Consider the following 27,950-nt stretch of genomic DNA (forward strand, 5'->3'; position numbering starts at 1 on the left):
GGACTGGGGTGGTTCGGATAACTTATTTTTCGGATAACGAATCACGTACGAAAAAATATATTAATTTATCTGATGTTGAAATTTCTCTTCGTTGCGTGTCGCTTTGCATTGAATTTTCGTCGATGTTAAGCCTAACGAAGACTATTGTATCGTTAAAAATTATTTTTTTATTTTGTACAAACAAAATAAATTTATTGAAAAATATAAAAACAATAAAAAATTATACTTCAGATGTTAATTTAGTATCAAAAACGTAAAATATTTGAGTAGCCCGAGAAATAGCTGAAGATTGCAGCGCCACAGCACTAACGAAAACTTAAATTAGCCGACTGGAATGCTTTCGCATAACGGACATTTCGGATAACCAGCTTTCAGATAAACGACGCTCTACTGTATATATAAATTATTATTTTTGCTAAGAATGTCATTTATTTTGAATTAATTTTGGACAATTGCCATTATGCCACTTAAATGGAGTTTAAAAAAAATCACTATGCAGAACCACTGCAACACTATGTACCATAAACAAATTTACTAGCCCATTGGTACTTACTGTGCATGTGCAAATTCATCCACTCTTCCATAAACTTTGCACATAATCATCAATTAAAGTTAGCTTTCAACATTCAACTATTATTTTTTATTTTAATTGTCATATGTATATTAACTGCTAATTTGCATATAAAAATAATTTAAAATAAATTATTATAATTATTATACCTGTAAAACTTGACGAGGTAATTTCACTATTGCTGCAGATGGCACACTAATTGCTGATGATGAACTGGAAGGAGCAGAACATGAAAAAAGTCTTTGTTCAATTAATAATTGTCTTTGTTCAGCTTCTTTCTTTTCTTGTTCTTGAGTCTGCTCTCTTTGCAGCTGTTGTTTAAGATTAGTACGACTTATCATCGTCATGCTTATATTTATCTGTAAGAATATAAAATCAAATTCCAATATATGTAAAGATTTTGACACTAATATATCAAATACAGTAATTAAAGATCAGAGATCAAAGATGACTAAAAATTGTTTCAATTTAATATAGTAATATGAGTCGTTTATTTTGAAAGGAGGACAAGTCCATTTTTGAAAAAATAAAGATTATGATAACAACAATAAAACTTAATATGATCTTTTTATATGCAAACAATCTATAGTCAAAATAATTCAAAATTCTTAACATTTCAACAATGGAAGTTCTGATGATTGATAGTATTGCAAACATGTTTATTTTGAAAGTGGCACAAGTCCAACTTGGATCAAAATTAGTTTTAGCTGAATACTTTACATATATGATAATTACAATCTTTAAGCCTTAAAATTCCAGTAAATAAGTTTAATAGACAAACGTTTTTGATCTATTACTAAGACCGTCTTTAGGTCGCTTTAATGTTCCAATTTTAAAATGTAAAAATAAAAAAAAATCTTAGAACTTTAAAGTGAATCTTAGATGATCTTAATAATAGATCAAAATATTTGTCTACTAAAGTTTTTTACTGGAATTTTAAGGTTTTTAAACGTGTGTAATTATCATTTATACATATCCAATTTGTGTAGAAGTTAAAAGTAATACTTTATACATAATTTAGCAACAGTAAAATTAGTTAAATTGTGGCTGTACACCATTCTATTTTGTATAGTTTTTAATTTAATTTTATATTCTATCTCTCTAAATTTATCCTTCCTTCCAATTTCCTTTGTTCGAACTTCTGAGAACTCAGACTCACCCCTAGCCCACCAGGAGGTAGGGTGAAAACAATAGTCTGCGACAAGGCTGGAGGGGAAAATCGAAATTCCAGTTCACATTCTTGGGCCGGACACAAGAGGCAACAGACATGTGGTGGCAAGGCTCGTAAGTGAAATCCAACAAGCGCTGTAAAAAAAAAAAAAGGAGACCGTAGGGAACAGATCAAGAAGGAAGTAGATTGACAGATCTGGAGGAGAACCCTCAGAAAGCCAATCTGCAAGAAAATAAAACATTCGGGATTCTGAAGTCGAGACGAAGAAATACTAGGACTACTCGCCGATAAATTGGGTATCCCTTATCCTATTATTCTTCTTACTTCCCCTTCTTCTATCAACCTTCTATTAGATTAAGTTAGATTAGGAATCAGCAAGAATATTAGACACAAACCATTGTCGGGTTAGTAGTTGGGATTAGACCAACTACCTGGATCGCATATAATGTTGAAACCATCAGAAGATAGCTGGAATTGTACAACAGCAGAAATCCTTAAAGAAACTGTATATATATATTTTAAGTGCAAAATTAAATTTGTTTAATTGGATCACGTATTGTGTCTTCCTTTCACACAGCACCTCTTACAATATATATACATACACTGAATCAGTATTGCACAAAATGTACTATATAAAATGTCAATGGAATAAAACGTTATCACCAAAATGAGGAAAAATCAAACAATTTTATAGATATAAAATTATAATAGAAAAAACTAGGCTAATTATATCATAAAAATATAATGACATGATGGATTTATTATCATGTATACCTCTTGACCATCAAAAATATTTCAAAATGCTAAACCATAAATAAAATTCAAAATATAAATACAGTGATACCTCAGTTGCTAATCCGTCCAAAAACAATCGGCAAAATCCGAAACCGACGAAAACTGAGGCAATTATTTCCATATGAATCAATGTAAATCCAATTAATTCATGCTAGACACTCTGAAATACATACCAAAAACACATTTTATAGAGAATAAATATAGTATTTAATACTAAAAACAATAAGAATTTAATATAAAATGAATATAAAACACTAATGTAATGAATAAATGAACATTTAACATAGCATTGGAAGTGGCTGCTGGTTCTGGAAACTTTCTTTGGTCCCATGATGGAGCTAAAAGGAAAGGATAACCAAACAATGGAATTGTTTGGTTTTTTTTAAAACTCTTTCCGCCCTGTGGGGACTAAGAAGGCCTCTTTTAGCGAGCCCATTATGGGCTCAGCCAGGCCCACAATGGGGTGGCCAAATGGTGAGAAATGGGGCACAACGTAACTGGACAGATCACCACCACCCAAAAAATTCGACCTGTCTGGATTCGATCCTGGTCTTCCAAAGCGGTTGGCTACCATCTTGACCACTCAGCCATCAGGCTGTCAGAGGAGTTGTTTGGCTAGATGCACAAGCTAATGCTCACACATTGAGAAACAATGCCACACTGAGCAGGAAAATGCATGGCTCGCCCTTTGTTTTCGCAAAATTAGCAGCGATGCCATTGGACACGCCAACAAAATCCGAAGCAACCGACGAAAACCGAGACAAATTTTTCACGAAAAAAATTCACAAAAACAAAAACCGACGATAACCAAAGTCAATGAAAACCGAGGTATTACTGTATAAAGCAATAAAAATTATTAACAAAAATATATAATTTTAATGTTTTACTTTTATTTTTCATCAAATGAATAAATATTTAAATAAAATATCTTAGTGTTATGTTGTTGTTGTTGTTATTAAAAATAAGGCTGATTGAACTGAAATATTAGCCATTTAATTAATGTTTACAATAATTCATTAATTTTGGAAGTGTGATAAGTCCATCTGGATATAACATAATCTTTATTTTCTTCAGCCATTGTCAATAAACACTACTGAATAATAAATTTACACTATCTAATACCACAAAATACATAAGCTGTCTACTAATGCTTATTAATTTTTTAAAATTTATTGAAATGCAAACCCTTAAATATATTGCAATAACAAAAAACAGACTTGCCCCATTTTCATAATAAATGGCTCATATAATCATTAAATTGGCTACTAGTCATTATATAATTGATAGCATTAAATATTTTATAAATGTTATCATCATTTACTTTTAAATAAATATCCAGCAAAAGTATATAGTCAACATTTTTTAAATAGAAAATTATTTCTAACTTTCAATTAATTCTATTCTTGGTTTAACTCTTAAAAAATACATATCAAATAATATGATGTTAAAAACTGGAAAAATAATTGCATTAATGTATAAAAACTAAATGTCAATTTGCTTCTTTCCTTTTTTTAGTCTTCATAAGTAAATATGAAGTTTAAAATAGCATTCAAAAATTACAATTAATTCTTATTTCCGTTAAAAATTAGCACCTAAAATATATGAATTCCTTAGCATATCAAACACAAATATGTATTTTCTATTGTTTTCATCATTATGATTTTTTGTCATCTATAGAATAAATCTACAGAAATTGCAATTACAGCAAATTACAGCAATTACTCTCAGATATTTACAGCAATCTACTACAGGCCATTCAAATGGCAACAAACATTTGAAAAGTTAATTAAAAAAAGCTGCATATTAAAGGTTTTTGTCAAGGTTTGGTAGCAATCTGAAAATAATTTCAATCACATTAACTATGAATGATTTAAATGTACTTTGTTTCATCTAGCAATGTCCTTGTCAAAACAAACCTTGCTACTTTCATATCATTCCATGATGAAATCTTTGTGATTTATCAGCTTGCTTTGACCAAGTGCAGCTACATGTGGAGCAGTGGCAATGTGTCAATGTGACTGTACAAAGTCATTTTTACTGCAATGAAATCTACTTGGAACTGTAAATGATAAATACAATGCTTAATAATTGTTACCTATAAAAGTTTATCTTTTTTAAAAATACAGTAATTTATATTATAACAATGATTCAGTTTGCCCTTGCATGAAAATTATTTCAGCTTTTTCATATCTGAATTTCCAAACATATCCCTTTTCTATTTCACTTAAAAAATTTTATGTCTTATTAATGGCTATATCAATATATTACAAAAATGACTTTTAAACACTAAAATCAACAGAACTCTCTTTGGCAAATGGAGATGAACAATGCCTAGTAGTTAGTGAGAAGCTTTCAGATTGACATTACATGTTTTGACAAAGTACATCCTTTGAATGAAACAGAATATACAGTAATTATTTTATTTATTACAAAGTTTAACTTAATTAAGCATGGTTAAATATAAATAAGAATATTTAATACTCAATTTCATTTTCTAATACTAATTCTACTTATTTTTTATAATTCTAATAATACATAAATTTAAATTAAATGCATATCATCTTTAATTTGTAGAACAAAATACATTTTCTGTATAATAGTATTAATACTGCAATATAGAAAATGTATTATGAAAATTTAAAAGTTAATTCCTACAATGTAATGTAACATTTTTAAACAACACACACACTATATATATAATAAAATAAAAATTACTCTAAAATTTTGAGCAAATATTCTTCAAGAATGAAATGAATTTGAAAGAGATATTTCTTATAACCATTATATTATCATTAATAATAACGGTAATCTATATATATAAAAATGAATGTATGTCTGTGTGTGTGTCCTATGTCCTTCATGCATTACCACACCGTTTATCCGATTGCCGTGAAACTTTGGGAAGTTGTTTAATATACTCTGGCGAAGGTTTGTGGCATAGTACGATTGCCATAAAACTTTGGAAAGTTTTTTTAATTTTTTAATACACTCCCGCAAAGTACATTTATCCTACGATAGATGGCGCACGTTTACACGAGCATTCGCGCACAATGTGTTAGATCGATTTCAAATTGTGAAGACCATTTCCCCCTTTCAAAAAATATCTCTATATATGCATTTGTTATTTATGATATTTGTAATAATTTTTGTTTAATCACTTTATTTCAACTTTTTTTATTGCTAATTATGTATTCGCTCGAACTTCTAAAACCTTAACTGTACCCCGAACAACAACCGAAGTTGTAGGAAGAAATTCGCCTATTTTACCGATCTAGGTATCCCCCCTTTTCCAAATTTTAATATCGACTCAAAATAATTTAAAAAGACAAATTACAATAAAATGGTTTATTATTCAACTATCAGAAATTTCACAACATGCCAAGGAAGAGAGGAAGGAGCAATTAAATAATGAAAATTATAAAGGATTTTAAAAAATATATAAAAATGAGGAATATCGCACTTCTGACAATCGCTGCGAGTGTGTGGGTTAAATTTGGAGAATCCGTGCTTCTCACATGGACAAGTGTATGTGGCCGGCTCACGCGTCGGAAAACCTTCCGATCTATTCGTGTACGCACCAGACGGAAAAACAAAAAATATCGTGTATCCACGAGCACTCCAATAAATAAATAGAATTGAAACAACACTTTGAAATATTTTCCTGATGAAAATGAATAATAATAATAAGTTTCAATAAAAATGATAAAATGAAAATTTAATTTTATCATTACGAGTTTGCTTGCATTTCGTTTCTTCTGAGATCGCAGCAATGCGTGACGGTAAGCTAGTAGTAATATAAAAACTATCTCTCTCAAATTCATTACCAACAGTTAACATATCTAGAGTGTTAGAGTTATAATGAAAATTTCAAAAAACTGAAAATAAAAATATTAACAAAAAGATAAGCAAATACTTAAGTTAAATACATAAAAACACAAAATTTTCAATATAACAAGATGAATACTTCCATCTTATTTTTACATATGCTCTCATAAGGTGCTCCACAAAAGTATAGAACTGCTCAAAAAATTGGTCTTTTGAGGTGAGAACATGCACTAACAGATAGAAATAGATTTTTTTATGCATAATTCAGCACCTAACTTATAAAAATGTAATTTTAGGGAACTTGAGCTTCTAATTCATGGTTGACTGCGGAATAGCAATGAAGTCAATTTACGTACTGCCACATAAGTATAGAAATGCCATCTTTCTTGCAAGTTTGAAATGTAAACATATTTTTTTCATCATGTCATCGTGTTACCCATTTAACAGACTTCGAGAAAGGACAAATTGTAGCTTTGAGAAGCACCAGTTTAGGTCATCAGGCAGTAGTAAATAGCATCAAGCATTCTAAAAAAGGTAATTCAGCATTATTTGTCAAATCCTGAAAATTATGGACCAAAGCATAGAAGTGGACATCCTTCAAAGCTTACCCTGCAAGACTGCAGATGAACTGTTAATGCAACCTCTAATCCACCATGTCTACGTGTCAAATTCGAGACAATTTGGTTATTCAAGTACATCATGAAACCGTTCAAAGGGTTTTCCACAACAACAACAACATTGTTCAGTCTCAAATGAAGTACTCCTGCTCTTAAGCCTGAGCACAAAGCTGCCTGATTCAATTTTGCTAGGAAAAATATGGCCACTCAATGGAATAAAGCAAGTTTTTTATTTCATTTAGGCCTATTGTGCTAGCACAAGAAGTAACAACCTTTTTCTCATATAGGTAATCTTTTTGGACTAAAAAAAAATTTAATTTAGATGAGCCAGATGGTTTAGTGTTCTAATGGCGTAATTTACGAAAAAAGCCCAAGTACTTTTCGCAAAGGAAATGTTATGGTTTGGGGTGCTTTTTCTGCATTGAGAAAATTGGATTTGGCATTCGTTACTGTCACATGAACAGTGCCAACTATCAACAAGTTCTGGAGAACAAATTGCTGTCATACAAACATAAATTCAGAAGAATTCCTGTTATTTTCCAACAGGACAATGTATCATGAGATACAAAACAGTGGTTTAAAAATAAATGGATTCACCAAAATCTTGTTGATAGCATGCTAAATCACATTTTCAATGTTATTAGTAAAGGAGGTGCACAAATAAATGACTAAATTAAACTATTTTGTAGTATTTAATGCTTTTTGCATTCATTTACTAGTTGATTCTATACTTCTGTGGTGCTTAAAATCTGTTTTTTTTTTTTTTTTTTTTTACAATTTCTGTTGTTTGCTGCAATTTAGGAAACTATGAGTTTTGACAAATTATGTTTTCATAAATTCTGAACATAAGAAAAGTAACATCATATGTGTAATTCCTAACCTTTGTATAGTAAATTTGCAGTGGTTCTATACTTTTGTGCAGTAAGCCTATCTTTATTTCAAACAAAGCATTAATTTGAGAAAAGCAAATTTGAAAAATTTGACAATTTTTATTTTTAGTATCCTTCAAATCTTGAGATTATTTAATTACATAAATTAAAAAAAAATGAATTACTTAAAAATAAATTTGGCTAATTGTGTAAATTAAAGAACTTGAGAAAAAAAAATTATTTTTGGATAGATTCCAAACAAATTAATAATCACCATACCTAAGGCTCCTTTACAATCTCTGGGCAAATTGAAAATTAAGAGATTATGTTAGAGCTTAAGAGTTACATAAGACAAACTGAAAAGTTGAAGAAAGATCCTATGAAGGGCATGGATGCAAGGATGAAGATATTACTAAAGGACAGTTGTCCAGAAAACACAAATCATCACAGATGGAACATATAAGAAAAAATACATAATTTACAAAATTCAAAAGAAGGAACAAAAATTCTATAATTTGATGTTCTAATTTGTGTTCAGTTCACCTGATGGTCATTTTAAATGACCATCATCAGGTTAGTGTGCAACTTGTTTATTTCTAGAAGTTTAAGAAGTGTTGATACATTTTGTAACAAATTTCAGTTTTGACACTAACTTGTAAGTAATTGTATCCTTACAGAGTTTAATTTTCATTAACAATTTAAATTAACAACTTAATGCAAGCTTTTCTTCAGAAATGTGTGATAACACAATGCTTGAGAAAAGCAAGACATGCCATAACACATGCTTTACTTGACAAAAACTGTCAAAAAAAGAGAAAAGAAAGGCAGTTTATATTTTATCTGTAAAAACATAACTGTGTAAAATACATGTATGAGGCCACACACATTTATTTTTACTTCAAGTGCACAGGTGTAATTTTACCTTATTTTGTATCACACAATGATTGAAACCAATTGTTGAATTCATATATATTACAGGTACTTATATATATTTCATTCATATATATTAATACAGCATGTGTAAATATGCACAATATATCTGCTTATCACAAGTTACAAAATTTATTCAAGTCAGCTGCAAATACAAAAATAACTGTTCTTTAAATCTGGCTTTTCAAGTTATCTCAAGTTCCATGTGTTTCTGCATTTTAAGAGGTTAAAGATAAATTAGAAATAATAAATATAATTGTTTACAATGTTCAAAATTATATCTATTTTAATACAATGCAAAATTTACAATGAAACATAACAAAATGAATAAAAAATCTTTTTGCTGACATTACTTTTGATATCAACTATATCTACAACTATACCTTAAACAATTGTTTTATCTGTGATATGCAGAAGATAAATCTAATGATCTGATAATTTCCTATAAATATAAATCAAATAGTATATTTTGATAATCTAGCAAGTCTCTTCTTCCACTCCATCATTCAAAAAATTTATTACATAAATAAGAATAAACAGCTTTCATAACAATGTTTTATTCTGTTGACATCATAAATTACTTCAAAGTAATAATATTCAAACAACCAACCAAGTTTGATGTATTATTTAAATATTGTAAAATAGGCCCACTAGATAATGCTTGTTGTATGCAATACATAAACATGTGTAATGACCTTGACTTTTTGGTTAATGAGTTGTCAAGGTTGGCACATCCTGTATTAGTTCGATAATAAATCTACATATAGTTAAATCCAAAGTCCTCCACAGTATTGATATATACCACTGCTTTTCCAATCCATAAGCTGCAATATGCTAGTGTGTTGTAAGAGTGCATCAGTTCTGTTGTGGAAATATTAAATATTTTTTAGAATTTTGAATAAGCTTTTTTTTAAAACTTCATTTACCTTTCATATTTTTACTGCCGGCTGACTACACAGAGATTATGTTCACTAAAATGTTGATTGTTGCAAAATTTGCAGCATCAGTATACCACCCTCACAACAGTTGCATGCATCTAAGTGTATGCCTGAGTATCACTGGCTGATAAGTGAGTTTGTCTTGGAAGTTAAACTTACCCAGATAAACTCACAATTTTACAGATATATTATAAAAATAAAAAAAAATATTTGAATCAATGTATAAAAAAACTAGTATAGGTCTTTAAGCTGGTAAGCTGCAATGTTTATAGAAGCTCTAAAGCAGGGGTGTCAACTTAAGTGCCAATTTTTTGTCTCAAGTATGACAGTGGGCCAGATTAAAAATAAAATGTAATACTAAAATGTAATACTAAGTATAAATAAGAAGTATATAAAAAATGATTTTATTAAAGAAAAGAAATTATAATTTTTTAGAGACATATTAAACCAAAATATTATTTTGAGGTTCCAGAAACTTGACTTCTTCTACACTTCATTATCTCCTCGATGTTTGGTGTCAACGATGTTGTATTGAATATCAAAATGAACTGAAGATGTTCATCTGTAAGTCTTGAACAGTATTTAGATTTATTAAACTTCATTGTTGAAAATAACTGTTCACACACACATGAACTTCCAAACATGCATAAAATGTGGGCAGCATGGTTCCTTAAGTTGGAATAGCTATTTTGATTTTTGAAGTACTTTGTATATACTGTAATGCCAAAATGTTAACTTCATTGAACTTGCTTTTTAAAGCAGTATCACACTGAAAATCTATTAGTTCCTTTTGCAAGTAAGTCAGTGCTTTACCAACATCGAACGAACGTAAACAGATCATTAAAACGAAGAAAGTCGTAGCTATTGAACTCACGAAAATCTGCAAAATGACTATCAAATTCAGCAATAAGATCAAGCAAACAGTAAGAAAAATCTGCTAATTTATCTGCATTGCACATGCCGATTTCACAAATGCTAGGAAAATGGTCAAGTTTTTGTTCTCGCAGCTGTGATTCCCACAACTTTAAATTTATTTTGAAAACTTGAACACTTGAGTACAGTTGCATAACGATTACATTTTTTCCTTGAAGTTTAATGTTCAAATTATTCAAGTGTTCTGTCATATCTACTAAGAATGCAAAGTCAAGCCACCATTCATCACTGTGTTCCATGTGTTTGCCCTTTTGAGTCATAAACGTAACAACATGTTTACGCAATTCGAAAAATCGTTTAAGCATTGTTCCACGACTAAACCACCATACTTCTGCAAAGCAGGGAATATCTGAACATTTTTCATCAAGATCGTTTAAAAATTGTGTGTATTGGTGGTGATTTAGTCCTCTACTTTTAATAAAATTAACTGTTTTAATTATGGGATTCATTACATGATCCATTTTCAGCACTTTAGAGGCCAAGACTTCTTGACGTACAATACAGTGAATTCCAACGAATTTGGATCGTTCACCTTTAATTTCATTTAAAATTTTGTTCCATATTTTTGTGAAAATACCAGCATTTTTACCGACCTCGGATGGTAACCCATCTGTGGTAATACTGCTAAATTTACTCCAATCCAAGTCATAATTTGGTACTAATTGCTCAATTGCTGAGTAAATATCTTCAGTTGTGGTAATACTTTTCAATGATATGCACTGCAACAACTCTTCTGTGATGTTAATATCTTCACTAGGCTAATTCCACGAATAAATACAGCAAGCTGCGATGTATCTCTGATATCTGTACTTTCATCAGCTGCTAAGGAATACCAGATAAAATCTTTAATTTTATGTTTAAGTTGAAAGTCCAAATCATCTGCCAATTCATTTACTCTGGAAGCAATTGTATTTCTAGTCAGGGGTATTTCTTGAATGACTTGTTTCTGTGATGAGAATGAAATGTCAGCCACGTCTGGCATACATTCTTTTAAAAATTTGCCGTACTAAAAGCTTTTGATTTCATTGCAATCTTTAGTGCAATTGAATAACTAGTTTTCAATGCATTCTCACTATCAGTTTTTGATATTTTAAAAAATGATTGCTGCTCCATAAGTTTAGTTTTCAAAGATGCCAGTTTTTCTTGCCTCAGGAAGTGTCTTGAATACTAAACAACGTTGCCAGATGATTTTAGCTTTTGTGGACAAAAATTTTCTAAAAAGTAGCCCAAAAGTATCCGAATCAAAAAATTTATTTTTAATAACCCAAGATTTGACAACAAAATAAAAAAACAACATTCATACTTTTCCAGCAAAAATAAATAATCTTGTTTAGACAGACTTTGAAGTTTAAAAGATGAAATAGAGAAAACATAATGTAAACAAGAAATTAAACACAAAAATAAATCAAATATTAATATCTCTAAGTAATATAAATAAATAAATAAATATAATAATAATAATTGAGTTTAACAATTTTGTTTATTAATTTAATTAAGTATTATTTGTTTAAATACAAAATATCACATTTTCTTTAGTATCAACATCATAAAAAATAAACAAATAGTATTATTGAATTAATGTTGGGGGCCACAACTAATTGCCTCGAGAGCCAGTCATGGCTCGCAGGCCGTATCTTTGACATCCCTGCTGTAAAGAGTTAGATGGATACAACTTTTTTGATGGGTATACTGATGTCGTAAATTTGCAACAATTAGCATTTTAGTGAATATCTACTTCTCCTTCCAATCAGTAAAAAATGAAAGATAAATAAAAATTTAAAAACCAGCTTATTTAAATTCTAAAGATATTTGATATTTTTAATTTTGTCTTTAAATTGTTCATGTAAACCTTGTTTATAAATAGAACTTATTATACTGGTGTGGTTTCAAATTAGCAAAGGGAAGAAGTCTTAGTCAAAAATAAAACAAAAAGTAACTTTATTTTCACCTGTAAAGATACTTTTTGTTTTAGATCCAGATGATCTTTAGTTTTTAAATAAAATGTGAATGCATAGTCAAAGTGTTCTTGTTCTAGTATAGTAAAGTTCACTTTCCTAAGCTGTTTGTTCACTCACTCGATAGCTTACCTCTACCAATCCTTATGATTAATGAAATATTTTATGCAAAAAACTTTATCAATAATCAGTTAACTGAATGCTAAGATTCAAAATGGTAGAATGTCATGCTTGCATAATCTAGTGTTCTAGCATGAAGTAATGAAAAGTACACAAGTTTTTTCCCAGTACATAAATTTATTTTGTTTCCCCAAATAAAAACAAAATTTTATTGCTTAACTCAAATTTTATTTTTACAAAAACCAAGCAACACCAGGTGCTATGATTATTTTACAATAAAGATTATTTTATTGAATTTTTTTAAATCAATTGGTAACATTAAATGCTAAATATTTTCACTTATTTTATTGTTGAATTTACTTTTATTGTTTTGATAAATTCATTATTACTTCTTTGTTAAAACTTAAATAATACTTTTACAGTATTTCAATTATGATAATTGTTTAGAATTTAAAATCTACAAAATCTGCATTGAAGAATGCAAATTCTTTCAACAAAATATTTACAAATTTGAATATGGACACAAGTAGTAAAAAGGTAAACAATCTTTTTTTAAGGGCTGTGATTTTCTTTCCACTTTACTTCTATAAATGTTTATTTTATACAACTCCATTTCAATAAATTTTACAGGTTTAAATATAAACATGTGGTTTATATTTAGAATTTAAATTAACTCTACCTATAGAACTAATGAGATGCTTACTAAAACATCCAGCAACAGTTGCTTAACTTTCCCGGCAACATTTAAAATTTTGATGGCACCATCTGTTAAAAATTTTTTTAAATATATATTTTTAATTATTATAAAATGACAAAAAGCTTAATTTTGAAGAAAGGGATGGATTTTATAAAAAATTGCAAATGCTAATAATGAGTAAAATAGTCATTAAGTTCAACGTGACTTGCAATATGACACACAATCCTCCTTTATCTCTCCTCTCCATCAACCTTTAACCATTAAAATTTAATAACATCAATTCCCTAATACCCAAATCTTTTTGCAAAAATTTCAGAAATTTTCAACAAAAGGCTCAGAAGTTATTAAGCTTCAAACTGGGTAAACAAAATCATGCCCTCCCCACACATACTAACATCCATAAATATAGAAAACTCCCTGAATTTTTTTTTTTTTTTTTCCATTTCTTGACATTTCAAGTTCCTGAGTCAAAAAATGTACACATTTTGGGTGTCATTTTTTTTGACCAATTGTCATACTTTTCCTGTGTTACATATAACAGACAGGAAAGTAAATAGACCCAAGATGAATTTTGCATTTGTAAAAGAATAAAGTGGTTAACACGCATTAGACTACATTAAGAAATAAAGGATTTCTAGAAAACACACAGATGGTGTTTGATAAAATAAACTTCTATGGAGGTAAAAATTTATATTTAGTCATATATGAATTTTACAAAGTTTCAGCAGAGTATTCTTTTATGGATTATTGATAGAATTTCCCAAAAGTTGAGTAGATGAACTAAGGCAGCAATTTATTTAACAATATCAAATTATTTTTCTCTTAAAAATTCTTATAGTTATCATTCATCATACAAAACCTTTTGAAACTCCAGTAATGTGTTTACAAAACAGCAAATGTTTTCGGCCCTATCAAGGTCTTTCTCAGGCTACAGTTATGAGGAATTCAAATACGTGAGAAACAAAACAGTGAAATACGTTCGCCGTTTCGTAAACACGTATTACTGGAGTTTCAAAAGGTTTTGTGTGATGAATTATACTTCCTCCAGTATTCGCTAAGAAGTTTATTTCTTATAGTTATCATATATAAATTTAAGTTTAAAAACTTTATTAAGCTATATTACTACCTAAGAGGAAGGCAAGGAAGTTATAGCCTGAGGTGACAAAATGTTAAACCTGCCTTTATATGGATCATAAAAATGCTAAGAAATCTGGCATTAGAGGCAAGCATTAGGCTAAATTATTGCTAAATTTAATAATTGTAATTAAATTAATTACAAAATATCACATTTTCTTTAGTATCAACATCATAAAAAATAAACAAATAGTATTATTGAATTAATGTTGGGGGCCACAACTAATTGCCTCGAGAGCCAGTCATGGCTCGCAGGCCGTATCTTTGACATCCCTGCTGTAAAGAGTTAGATGGATACAACTTTTTTGATGGGTATACTGATGTCGTAAATTTGCAACAATTAGCATTTTAGTGAATATCTACTTCTCCTTCCAATCAGTAAAAAATGAAAGATAAATAAAAATTTAAAAACCAGCTTATTTAAATTCTAAAGATATTTGATATTTTTAATTTTGTCTTTAAATTGTTCATGTAAACCTTGTTTATAAATAGAACTTATTATACTGGTGTGGTTTCAAATTAGCAAAGGGAAGAAGTCTTAGTCAAAAATAAAACAAAAAGTAACTTTATTTTCACCTGTAAAGATACTTTTTGTTTTAGATCCAGATGATCTTTAGTTTTTAAATAAAATGTGAATGCATAGTCAAAGTGTTCTTGTTCTAGTATAGTAAAGTTCACTTTCCTAAGCTGTTTGTTCACTCACTCGATAGCTTACCTCTACCAATCCTTATGATTAATGAAATATTTTATGCAAAAAACTTTATCAATAATCAGTTAACTGAATGCTAAGATTCAAAATGGTAGAATGTCATGCTTGCATAATCTAGTGTTCTAGCATGAAGTAATGAAAAGTACACAAGTTTTTTCCCAGTACATAAATTTATTTTGTTTCCCCAAATAAAAACAAAATTTTATTGCTTNATATATTTATTTATATATATATTATATGTATATATGTATTTTATATATATATAATATTCTTACAGGTAGATGTTGAAACAAAAACCGAAATAGTTTTTACAGCTAAATACTAGCTAAAAGTTCTTTTTTTACAACTTCATATATAGAATGGGCCTATTTGTAGGCTTTAAAACATTTTTCTTAATGTCTGTATTATAGTTTTTTTATGTAACAGTAATTGACAAAATTTTGCTTTTCTTCTGTTAAACTGCTATAATAGGATGCTATGTATAGTATTTTTGGCACTGATTTCAAATCCTTTTTTGCCTACCAGTGACTGAATGGATTAAGCCACTAAACAAAATCATGGAATAGAGCTTAACGAATGGGCTATCCTTATAGTTTTCCCATTTTCTTCACCTAAACAAGAGCCATATTCTACTACAAAACTGAAGTGAGGTCAATACAATTATGCCAGAAATTTTATTAACTTCACATTTGATTGACATCTTAATCTATCAGATTTAGTAGAATCTACTAAAACTGAAAGATTGAAATGTAGTGTGAGTAAAACCTCTGGCAGGCCAAGGACTGGCCAGGCCTGATTTACAAAGAAAATTTAGTTCATGAATTTTATAACACTTTTAACGTAGTGTATCATCAGAATAAAACTTAATAGTCAATTTTATAAAAATATGTATGTATAAACAAAATTTAGTTTTAAAAAATGAATTGATTAATATTTTTTCTAATTTATATAGAAAATAAAACATAATAGTTACAAATTTACATATTTTCTGAAGAAATTTTGTTGCAGTAGATCTATGAGGACAAGTTCTCAGGAATCGGTATGTACCAAATAATTTATAAATATTCTCAATTCTCAAGAATAATATTAGTGATTCCATATTAATAGGTACATCAAACTTAATCTCAAAATTGTACTTGTTAATTAGTAAGAATTTAGTGAATAAGATTTACATACTGTAAGTAATCGAAAAATAATAATACAAATAACATCAAAAAATAAATGTAAAGTATAAATATTCCTAGATGGGCCTTTCTTACTGAAATAGAACCACTAATAACTTTTCTAATGTTACAATATTTAAGAATTAGATAAATGATACTAACATTACAATAATAATTGCACAATTCAATTTTTTCTATTTAAATTAACACTTAATCAGATAAATTTTCATGTTTCAATGATAATCGGTGCATTGTTTCATAAACACTAACTAACAATTTTTCATATAACTAGTGATATGAAATTTTCAGGACTCATATGTCACTAAAGATAAATATATTTACTTTTGTTGTTTTGACATTTTAGTTCCAATTGATTTTTTTGTCACCTGATTTATTTATACCAGATAACCTAAAATGAATAATATAATCAGAAGTAACAGTCATAATAATAATAACAACAATAGAGCAATTTCATGATATTTATTAAGCATCGTGTCTTTTTCTCTAAAAGTCAAATGTCTATTCTTGAATAATTTGTATAATATCATGTTTAGTTCTTCTTAAATTATTTTCTTTTTCATTTTTACTCTTAAAGATTAACAAACTATATAAAACACTATCTAATATAAAATAGATATTCAGAATAAGATGATATAAAAAATTGAATGATTTAAAGAGCTTACTAAAAAATCTTATATTTTAAACAGATGAACGTAGATAATGTATCCAACAGTTTTGAATGTATTCCAGTTCGAAAGACGTGGACTATTAAACCTGAAATGATGAGAAGGACAAGGTCACAGTCATCTATTCAAGACAAAACAAATTGTTCTTTGAATACTTCTTGTTTTAAAATTAATCATATAAACAAATCAAACGAGAATGCTAATTTTGTTAGAGATTTAAGAAAGAATGCTATTTCATCTCACGAGAAATATTCAATTTATAAGCAGGTCTGAAAATGCAAATATTGATTATATGTTATTATATTAATTCTTACTCTTTATTATAAATTAATTATATATTTTTAAATTTTATTTTCAGAATAATTTGAAAGTTAAAGATGAAAGTAAATCCAAAAACAATTCTCCAAATAGAAAGTTACCACATATAGAGTATTTAGACTTAAAGAATTTCGATATTCAAACTGTGGACACAAATAGTGTAGAAAGTCACATACCCTCATTTGATTGTCTAATGAAGCATAAGAAAAAAGATCACAAAGTCAAAACTATAAGGCAATCATTTGAAAATTTCTCAGAAATACCATTTGCTGTTGATGACTCCAATAAAGAAACTTCTAAGAATAATAAACATAACGTATATCATACATTTGATAACAAGTCAAATGCTAAAATTCGAAAGAAACTTTGGAAAGATTTATATAAAACCTTGAGAAAATTATTTGTTTTGGAAGAAACAACAAGTTGGGTATCAGATGATATTAAAAAAAAAATGTTAACATTGCTTGTAAAAAGCACAGATAGTGAAGTTCTTTGTAGAGAAAAAGTAAATATTTCTACTGAATCTGAAAGATTATCTAAGAACAGAGTAAGAAGTCATGACAGTTTGAAAGAAGACAATTTTATGAGTAAAAATGTTTCTCTGTCATTTGAAAATGCAAATTCTGAAGAAGAAAGCAATACTGATCAATTATCAAAAAACTGGATAGAGCAACATGTAGATGATAATATAAAAGTTGAACAGAAAAAATCTCAAGCTAATATTAAGGTAAACAATTTATTCCTTTAAACTTTAAGAATACAGATATATTCATTTTATAAACATTGTAACAATAAATTCCTTCCATAAGTTCATTACTGACAGAAAGTTTCTGCAAATAATATGAAGTTCATTAAAACTAAAGAACATTAAAAATTCTTTAGAATTTCATATTTATCAAATATGAAATAATTACTTATAATTACAATTATTGTAGAATGCAAGTATTTTAATTATAAAATGTTTTGTAAATAGAGATATTTACAAAACATGTTATGTAACAGGCTATGTTAACAAAAGTTTTAAAAATACACTTTTAAATATTATCTGTTGGTAAAACAATTTTTATGCTTTGTATAATTGTGTTCTATGAAAGATATGTAAATACAGTGGACTTTTGTTATAGCACTGCTCGCTATATCGCGCAACTGGTTATAGTGCAGGCGATGTTCACAATGCAATAAGCTCAAACACATTTATACAGGTCTGTATGGCATTCAGGGCTGTGCCATGCTATGATGCAGAGATGCGGCCGCATCAGGCGGCACCATAACAGGGCGGCATAAGCAGCATTTAAGGGGTGGCATAAGCGGCATTTCGAAGACTTGCATCATACTGAGAAAATCTACCGCACGGCCCTGGTGGCATTAGTGAGTAGTGCATTTTATTGTTATTGCATATTGAGTAATTGTGTATGTATTAAGTTCCTGCATGTATTTTGAATACTGTTTAATTATTGTATGATTGATGAGTAAAAGAAAAGCTTACAATGTGAAAGAAAAGCTTGACATTATTGCTAAAGTAAAGAGAGGAGTTTCGAAAGCAAACATAAGAAGAGAATATGGCATACCTGAAGGAACTGTAAGGGGTTGGATGGCAGAGGAGACAAAACTGAAATCATTTGTTGATAAGCTTGACCAAGATGCTGGGCTTACTCAAAAAAAGACAAGACTTGGAAAAAATTAAAATGTTCACAATTGCCTCTATGCATGGTTTGTGCAAAAAAGAAGTGAAGGTATACCTGTATCTGAAACTGCTTTAAAGTTGCAGGCTGAAAAATTCCATGTAAGCTTAAAAGCAGAAGGAGATTTTAAGGCTTCTGATGGTTGGTTGTGGCATTGGCAAAAACGACATGGCATCTTCCAAATTTCCATTTCTGGTGAAGCAAAGTCTAGTGATATTGAAGGCACTGCAGAATTTTCCAAACAATTCACAATTTCCATTAAGAAAGAAGGGTATACTGATGCACAAGTTTATAACTGATGAGACTGCATTATATTACAGAATGTTGCCAAGTAAAACCTTAGATCTGAAAAGTAACCCACAAAAGACAGGATTAAAATTAAGCAAGGAAAGTATAACAGCTTTATTTTGTGTAAATCACAAGTTGACGCCACTCATTATAGGTAAAAGTCAAAACCCACGATGTTTCAAGTCAAACAATATAAAATTTCTGCCAGTTGTTCATAAAAACAACATAAATGCTTTGATGACTTCTAACATATTTCGTGACTGGTTTCACAATTCCTTTGTTCCCTCTGTGCAAAAATTGCTGAGAGGATTGAGTATAGATCCAAAAGATTTGCTTCTCTTAGATAATTGCCCAGCTCATCCACCAGCTGATAACCTTGTGTCTGACAATGGTAAAATAAAAGTAATGTATCTTCCAAATAATACTACTGCTCTTATACAACCCTTAGATCAAGGCATTATTAGTACCTTCAAAACAAATTACCAAAGAGAAATGATGAAGTCATTATTAGCATCAAACATTGACGTCAACATATTTAAAAAAAAAAAAAAAATGGATCTCAAAGACGTGTCCTACAGTATTGGACTTGCCTGGCAGGCAATCACATCAGAGACAATTAGAAACTATTGGAAAAAATTAAATGAATCTAATAATCAAGTTGATCTCGATCAAACCACAACACTTTCAGATTCAACTTCAAATAATATCTTCACCGAGGCTGAAATTTCTCGTATCTGGGAAATATTGAATGAGTCAGAAATAACTAATGATTCTTTGACTGATTGGTTAGATGTGGACACTAGAGAAGATAGTTTGCAAGATTTTACAGGAAGAGTTGTCTAAGATAGCAGGTTGTTAAAAGTTTCGGTATTCACTTGGCCTTTTTATTAAAATATATTTTTAAAACATGTTTTTAACTCCATCATATGTACATTAAGAGACTTGATTCAAGCCCTCAGATTGGGAAAGCTGATTTCTTTACCACCTCAGCTACTTGACCATCAGATAAATTAATGTTAAAAGATATAAATGAAAAATATGATCATCACCGTGAATCAAATTTTCCAGTAAAAAAAAAACTTAAGTTAGAATTTGATAGAATCCTAATTCCTCACAACAGGCATATTTTGCCAGAGTAGCTTTGTCAGACAGTCAACCCATGAAAACCTTATTATATCTCAGTAATGACAAATTTTAATTAAAACTAACATTTCTGACCATAATCATGGTCTTCCTCAGGCTTTTGACCAGTACAATTTAAATATAGAATACACCAAACAATATCTTTAAATTATTTTAAAATTCCAAATGATAGAAGATATTTAGTCATATGTGCTATAATAATGATGAAAACATCCTTATACCACAACAAATAATAAGATGCACTTAATGGTGTAGAATAGGTATCGACCATGATTATGGTCGATACCTATTCTACTAACATTCTATACTAACTAACATTCTATTCTATACTAACATTTTTTACCATGATTATGGTCGAAAATGTTAGTTTTAATTAATTAATTAAAATTTGTTATTACTGGGATATAATAAGGTTCTTGTGGGTTGATTATCCTTCCCAGTGCAAGCAGATAAACAGTTTTATTTTAACTTCCTTTTCCTTTCCTATCATGGGTTCATCCAGATCTATAATGAGAACAGTCAAGTGGTGAGGAATGGGAACCAACCTATCTGGGACAGACCACCCTCAAAAATTCCTGGAACTGTCTTGCTTCAATTTGATCCAAAGTCTCGCAGAGAGGTAGGATGATGCCTTGACCACCTAAGCCATCTGACTGCTGAGCTAAATATGTAACAGAAACCTATATTTTAATCTATTATATAATATCTCAATTGTTTTATGCTTCATCAATAAACTGCCACCTGAAATATGGCCCTCAAATCTAGAGTAATTGATAAATTGGCCCCAATATTAGCCAATGAATTTCTTATGTTAAAAAAAAATGAATAACCTGTGATTATATCATTTAAAAATAGTTACATGGTTAATTTGCTAAAATTATTTGTAAAATAAAAGTAACAATCTTTTTATCTGAAAACATTAAAAGAGAAATGAATAAAGAGAAAATCCAAAATTTTAAGCAAAGATTTATTATTATTCTTAAAATAATTTTATATGGAATATCTTTTATTTATGATGATGTCATACCAAACAACACAAATCTTTTCATACTCCTTTATATAATATTCAAATGCCAGACATATTTGAATTTTTTTTTTGTTGTTGTTTTTAGAAAGAATCACTACTGACATTTAAGTCAAAATTTAAAATTTTTCATGCTACTATTCTAAATTATTATTATATTATTTTTTCTAAAAAGTATTGGATGTATAAATATGACTCTGTCCATCAGAAGCTAAAACATTCATCCACCTGTCAGGCAACAAATGGATTCCATGAAGGAAGAAGTCTGGTTGTTTTGAAGCAATCCAGTCATCAACCCAAATTTTGATATCCTCATAAGAACTAAACTGCTTTCTGGAAAAGTCACTCTGGATAGATCAAAGCAAATGGTAATCTGAAGGAGCAACATCTGATGAATATGGCAGGTGGAACAATACATCCCAGCAAAGTGCTTCTAGAGTTTTGTTGACTGGTCTTGCAACATCTGGGCGAGCATTGTCATGTTGGAAAATAACTTTGTTGTGTCTTTTGGCATATTCTGAATGTTTTTACTTCAGTGCTTTGTCAATTTGATTAACTGTTGTCTGTGATATTCAGCATTGATTGTCTGACTCGGTTGCAATAGCTCATAGTATATGCCTTCTGGTCCCACCAGATACACAACACAATCTTCCATGAATATTCTGTTTTGGCATTGATAGACCTGATTCACTTGGATGCACCCATGCCTTTGGTTGTCTTTGGTTGTATAGGATTGTCGAAGTTAATCCATTTTTCATCTCCAGTAAGAATTTGATACAAAAACCCTGTTTTCTTTTGTTTTTGAAGCAATAATTCACATATGGTTTTTCAATATTCAACATACCTATCTTTCAATTAATATGGGACCAAATTTCCTTGCTTTAGAACCATTCCCATTGCATATAGACATTGGGAAATGCATGGTTGGGTAGCATTTAATGCATCAGCCAATTCCAACTGTTTGGCAAGAATCTTCATCCAGTAATGCTTCCAATTCTTCATCTTGAAAAATTTTGGTGGTTTTTCAGCTCTTTGTCATATGTATTGAAATCATTATTTTTAAACCATTGAAACCACTCTTTGCAAATTGTATTTGATGGAGCATGTTCACCATAAGTTTCCAACAGCAAGCGGTATGCAGTTTTCTTTGCAATAAAATAATGAAGTAAAACTTCCCACAAATGCTATATTTTTGGCACAAAACTTGACATTTTTAATGAGGTAAAAATAATTATTGTTTGCACTTTAAACAGTGTCACTTACTTATTTTTAAAGAATATTGTCAAACCTTTGAAATAAAATGTTGCCAGATTCAGTTGCATGCAAGCAGTCTAATAAAAAAAGGACAGAATCATATTTATACACCCAATATTTATATATTTAAGCAAACTTATAGCTAGTGTATTTGCCCACCAGTGGCCGAGTGATCTTCGTACCCTAAACACTGGGAGTTCGGTCGTGGGTTCGCACCGCGATGGACAGGCTGGCTGCTTGGAGTTTTCCAGGTTTTCTCCTTGCCAATAACAACTAAATAAGAGGCCAGTTCCCCATAAAAGTCCTCCTGGAAGGCATTAGTTCCCCTCGCGTAACATCGCGCCCCAGAGAAGGCAACGGGAAATCACTCTGGGTACTAACTTTCCCTAGTAATGCCTTGGGGTATTTACTAACTACTTACTAATCTGCGCCAGGTGTGGCCGAGGTCGGGAAAAACCTGATATGGCACCATGAGATGAGATAGTGTATTTATTTAGTAAAGAAAATTTACAAGGTCTGTTCAAAAAATAACCAAACTTTTTTTAATTTTTATTCTTCACATTACAGATTATTGGTCCTTGTCTCCTTCAAAGTACTCCCCTCCCCTATACACACACTTATCCCAATGGTGTTTCTACTTTGCAAAGCAGTCCTGATAAGCTTGTTTCAGACTGTCCTTCAATGCTTGTAATGAATTTGTTTTAATACCATCAATTGTGTCAAATGGCATCCTTTCAGCACTAATTTTAATTTTAGAAACAAGAAAAAGTTTCAAGGAGCCAGGTCAGGTGAGTGAAGGAACTGTGGGTTGTCTTGCAAAAACTCGGGTCTCTTTTTGCGAATTTTTTCATGCAACTGTTTCAAAACACCTGTATAGTACTGATGGTTGACAGTTTGACCTTGAGGCAAAAATTTAAAATGCACAACTCTGATTTTCTGAATGTGAGTGTCATCAGTTGAGGTCAAAGGCTTTCCTGGTTGAGGGTCATCTTCAACTAGTTGATTACCACTTTTGAATCAGGTAAACCATTCATAACACTGTGTAAAACCTAGAACATAGCCTCCATAAGCTTGATTCAAAAGTTAAAATGAAAAGTTGTTTCTGTAAAAGTTTTTTCCTGTTTTATACAAAACTTCAAGTTGCATCGTTGCTCCCATAAATCACACATTGCAAAAATCGCCATGAACACTGAAACAACTTTCACTCAAAAAACAACAACATGAGAACAAAATGAGATATCAACAATCCAAAAAAAAGCAGCTTGCTCAGTAGGTTATATAAATGTAGTGTTGTCAACTTCACAACATTAGGACACTTCAGTTTTGCTCAATTCAAAAAGTTTGATTATAGTTTTGTACAGACCTCATATGTAACATCTTTTCACAATAATTTTCTTTTCCACAATGTCTTCTTACATCAAATTTCAAAATACAGTAAACTTGTAAAATCCAGTTCTCATAATATTTTTATTTAATTGTATTTATAAAATGTATACGCATATATAATTTTTATTACATAAATATTTATTATAATGAATTATAAGGATTATGTCAATGAACAACTTAAATCATCATTTTATTAAAAATTTCAGAAAAGTGAAGAAAAAATTAAGAAAAAAAAGAACCAAAATGTTAACACTAAATTGGATGAATCATTTGATGAACATTATTACTTGAAAAATGATCCCAATAAAAAATTATTCAAAAAGGGTAGTATTAGAGAATCAAGAGAAGATAAAGAACATCAGAAAGATATTGATAAGCAATTCACAAAAGAAAATAGGAAACCTCAGAGAGAGAAAATGTCACAAAGTGAAAAAAGTTATTCCACTGAATCTGATACTAGAAAAAAGGGAATTATAAGAGAAGATTTTGATAAGAATGCAACAAATATTTATAAAAATTCTCAGATAGAAAAAATACCTGCAAGTGGAAGAAATGATAAATATGAATTTGATGTTAATAAGAAAAAAGCAACACATGAAAAACTTACAGAGTACTTCCAAGAAATTGAAGTATCTCCTATAGATCCACCGCAGTCTTATACAATTGATGGTAATATTTTAACAATCAACAAAGAAACAATACCATCTAATTTTGGAATCAAACAGAAAAAGCTTTCCAGTTTAAATTTAAAATTAAAGCAAGGAGAAATAAATGGAGATCAGAAATTTACTAAAATAGATGTCTTTCAAATACCACTTAACGAAACAGTGCATCCTGTACAATCAATCAAAGATATTGTTCAATCCACATCAGAAAGAAATGCTAAAATAATTATAATATCACCTGACAAATCTGATATTATATCGCCATCAAAAAGAAAGTCTCCAATAACCATATTACCATCAAAATTTGATGACAACGGAGAAAATGAAATTCTCCAAAAATCATCAATATCTGGCTTAAATAAAAATCCAATATTGATACCTATAAAAAGTCAACTTGATGCAAAAGAATCAAAAACAAGACCAACTATTGTTGCTGTTGCTGCAACTGATACTTCAAAACCTGCCAAACTCAAAGAAAAATCACTAACAGTAATAGTTTTGCCCTCTCCATTTGAATTGCAGGAACAACAGACATATGAAGGAATCATTGATAAAAAGTGGAGTAATTTGATACAAGATCTAGGCTCATCTTTGCCACCTTCTGTTTACAAAAAACCAATGTTTATCTTGGTGCCAAAGGATTCTGAATATGCTTCTAAGAAGATAGTTCTTGAAGATCCAAAAGGAAGTAAAAACAGGCCAATTGTTTTTGTACCTTCAATAGAGCACTTCCCTCAGCAACAAATAATTAAAGAGGAGCCAATTGAAAATTTTTCAAATATTGATGATCAATTACCTACACTAATAGTACTTCCTTCAAAATCTGAGCATATTTTGATTAAAATCGATAATGCTCCAATAGAATCTTGTAATGTAGCCAATGTTGAACCTGACAGAACAGAAACAAAAATTGAAGAAAAGTTTATAGTGAATGAAACACCATTGAAATGTGAAATTACAAATGATTATAAATTACCTCAGATAAAAAAACATAAATCTGATCAATCTTGCATTGAAAAATCAATGCAATACAGACTATTACAGATATCTAATAAGAATCATAAAATTACTAAAAAAATTGGTCATAAATCAAGCAAACTTAATCCAGCTTATCTCATTCTTCAAAAACCAAATAGGTCAATTTGTGATTCAAATAAGAAATTGGAAAATTTGTCAATTCAATATTCTGGAAGCCAACAGTTATCTATAGAATCAAAGTTTAACATTAGTAAAAAAAGTAAAGACCTACAGAATGCTCAAGTCACTTTAGATTTATTTGATGAAAATGAAGAAGATAAACAACCTTTACAAACTGAAACAGAGATTCCTACGAAAGAATCCAAATTTTCAAAAACAAATACACTGAAGAAAAGTAGTCAAGATAATAGAAGTTGGGAATTTCATAACAGAAAAGAATTAGAAGAGAATAAATTGAAGAAAGGTGACTTAAAAACTTATGGTCAAATCCTACAAGAGAGAATGGAGGCAAGATTTCTTGAGGAACATAGAAAAAATGATGATGATTTCTACACAATAGTTGATTCTTTAATGGTTGCTTTACATGAACGAAAAGAAAAATAATCATATTTAAGTTATTTTGAATTATTTTTCAGAATAAATGAAATAAAATTATATTTATATATCATCTAATAATTTTTGTAATTAAAAGAACCATTAATCCTGTTATAAAACTGAATAAAATATTATTAAATATAACTCTTATTAACCATTTAAAATTTAAAAAATGGGTAGAAATAAGCCAATAATGCTATATATCTAACTATCTTAAGATACACATTCAACAAAACATGATCACATCAAAATTTAAGATAATTATAATTGTTTGTGATAAATGTATTAAAAATTGTAAAGATAATTTATTATATAAATTCTTTGAAAACATAAAAATTAAATGGAAACTACAATCTCATTAATTCCTATTGAAAAATGCTTCATTTTATACAATATATCATATTGTTTAGTTACATAAAACAAATCGTTGGTGTATAAGAATAGTGACACAACTCAAAAAAATAGATCTTCCAGAAAAGCCATTTAAAAGTTTCTTGTTTCCTGCAAGGCTTTGTCATGATCTTGGATTTTTAAAATTTTCAAATCTTTTTTGGAAATAAATATTAGTGTTCGTTCTTCCACATATGTATGGGGGAGTTTGCTATACATTTCTACAATAAACTCGAAATTGGAAATTTTTGAGTTGTGTCACTATTCTTGTGTACCAACGAAATATAACTTTTATAATTTTATAACATTCTTGAGAGAGGAATATCCAGTTATCATCAGAAGGCATTAGCAATAGATTTATACATGTTTTATATATACAGAGACAATATTTAAAATTTCATTGTTAAAATGGAATTTTAAATATTGTTCCAAATTGAATCTCTTTTCAGAAAACCCGACAAAGGCTTATTAATAAAGTTGAAAACATTAGTTTGGTTAAAGAACAATTTGCTGGAAAACTACATAAGATATTTTGTGTGTATCTAGTTATTGTCTAGTTCTAGCTTATGCCAATATCAAAATTATTAAAAAAAAAAAAAAAAAAAAAAAAAGTAAAATACTGCCACATTTATATAATGTATAACTTGTTCTATAACTTTTTTCTTCTATGCTATATAATTAAAAAAAGTATGTATGATATTTATTCTAATAAACAACATCCTCTAATACTAAGTACTGTACATCATCTATTGATGAAATATAAGGCTTATTGTAAACTGAAAAATTGCAGTTCTGTTCAGCATTGTAAGTCTTACTATATGTTGAAATAAAATTTTCATCTTGTAAGGAACCAAGTCTGAGCTTTATTTTTATTTTACTTTTATTTTGCTTTCATTATATTTTTGTTTGGGGCTTATGTTTAGTTAAGACGAAGGTTTCCTCACCATTCACCTTAGTAACTTAAAAATAGAAGAAAAACCAACTCACCGACGAAAGAAAAGCGCCGTAGAAAAACTCGCGCACACTTGCGCTTCCCGAGCGGAAAAAAGTAAGTCCGCACCGACGAAAAGGGGGGGAGACCCCACAACCCAGTTAGGAATCGCTAAACCTTAAAA

The 27,950-nt window shown here is 29.5% G+C and overlaps 2 protein-coding genes across 2 annotated transcripts in view; one reads left to right on the top strand and one right to left on the bottom strand.

Annotated features, from left to right (window-relative positions):
• Positions 1-20,691, bottom strand: part of LOC111623771 (transcription factor EB-like) — a 55,375-nt gene extending 34,684 nt beyond the window's left edge. Inside the window, exons 1-3 of the mRNA XM_023366469.1 lie at positions 19,171-20,691; positions 1,731-1,876; positions 721-930 (exon numbers count right to left, since the gene is read on the bottom strand). Of these exons, the coding sequence (XP_023222237.1) occupies positions 721-930; positions 1,731-1,876; positions 19,171-19,372 (558 nt within the window). The 5' untranslated portion in view covers positions 19,373-20,691. The remainder of the gene's footprint in view (positions 1-720; positions 931-1,730; positions 1,877-19,170) is intronic.
• Positions 13,140-27,385, top strand: LOC111623769. Its single transcript, XM_023366468.1, has 5 exons — positions 13,140-13,261; positions 16,217-16,303; positions 17,135-17,380; positions 17,472-18,158; positions 24,415-27,385. The coding sequence occupies exons 1-5, from the start codon at positions 13,241-13,243 to the stop codon at positions 26,452-26,454; spliced, it is 3,081 nt and encodes a 1,026-aa protein (XP_023222236.1). The 5' UTR covers positions 13,140-13,240; the 3' UTR covers positions 26,455-27,385.
• Positions 27,386-27,950: the final 565 nt, after the last annotated feature.

The sequence above is a fragment of the Centruroides sculpturatus genome, unplaced genomic scaffold (genome assembly GCF_000671375.1).
Source record: "Centruroides sculpturatus isolate CEXI.00-Female unplaced genomic scaffold, Cexi_2.0 scaffold120, whole genome shotgun sequence".
NCBI lineage: Eukaryota > Metazoa > Arthropoda > Arachnida > Scorpiones > Buthidae > Centruroides > Centruroides sculpturatus.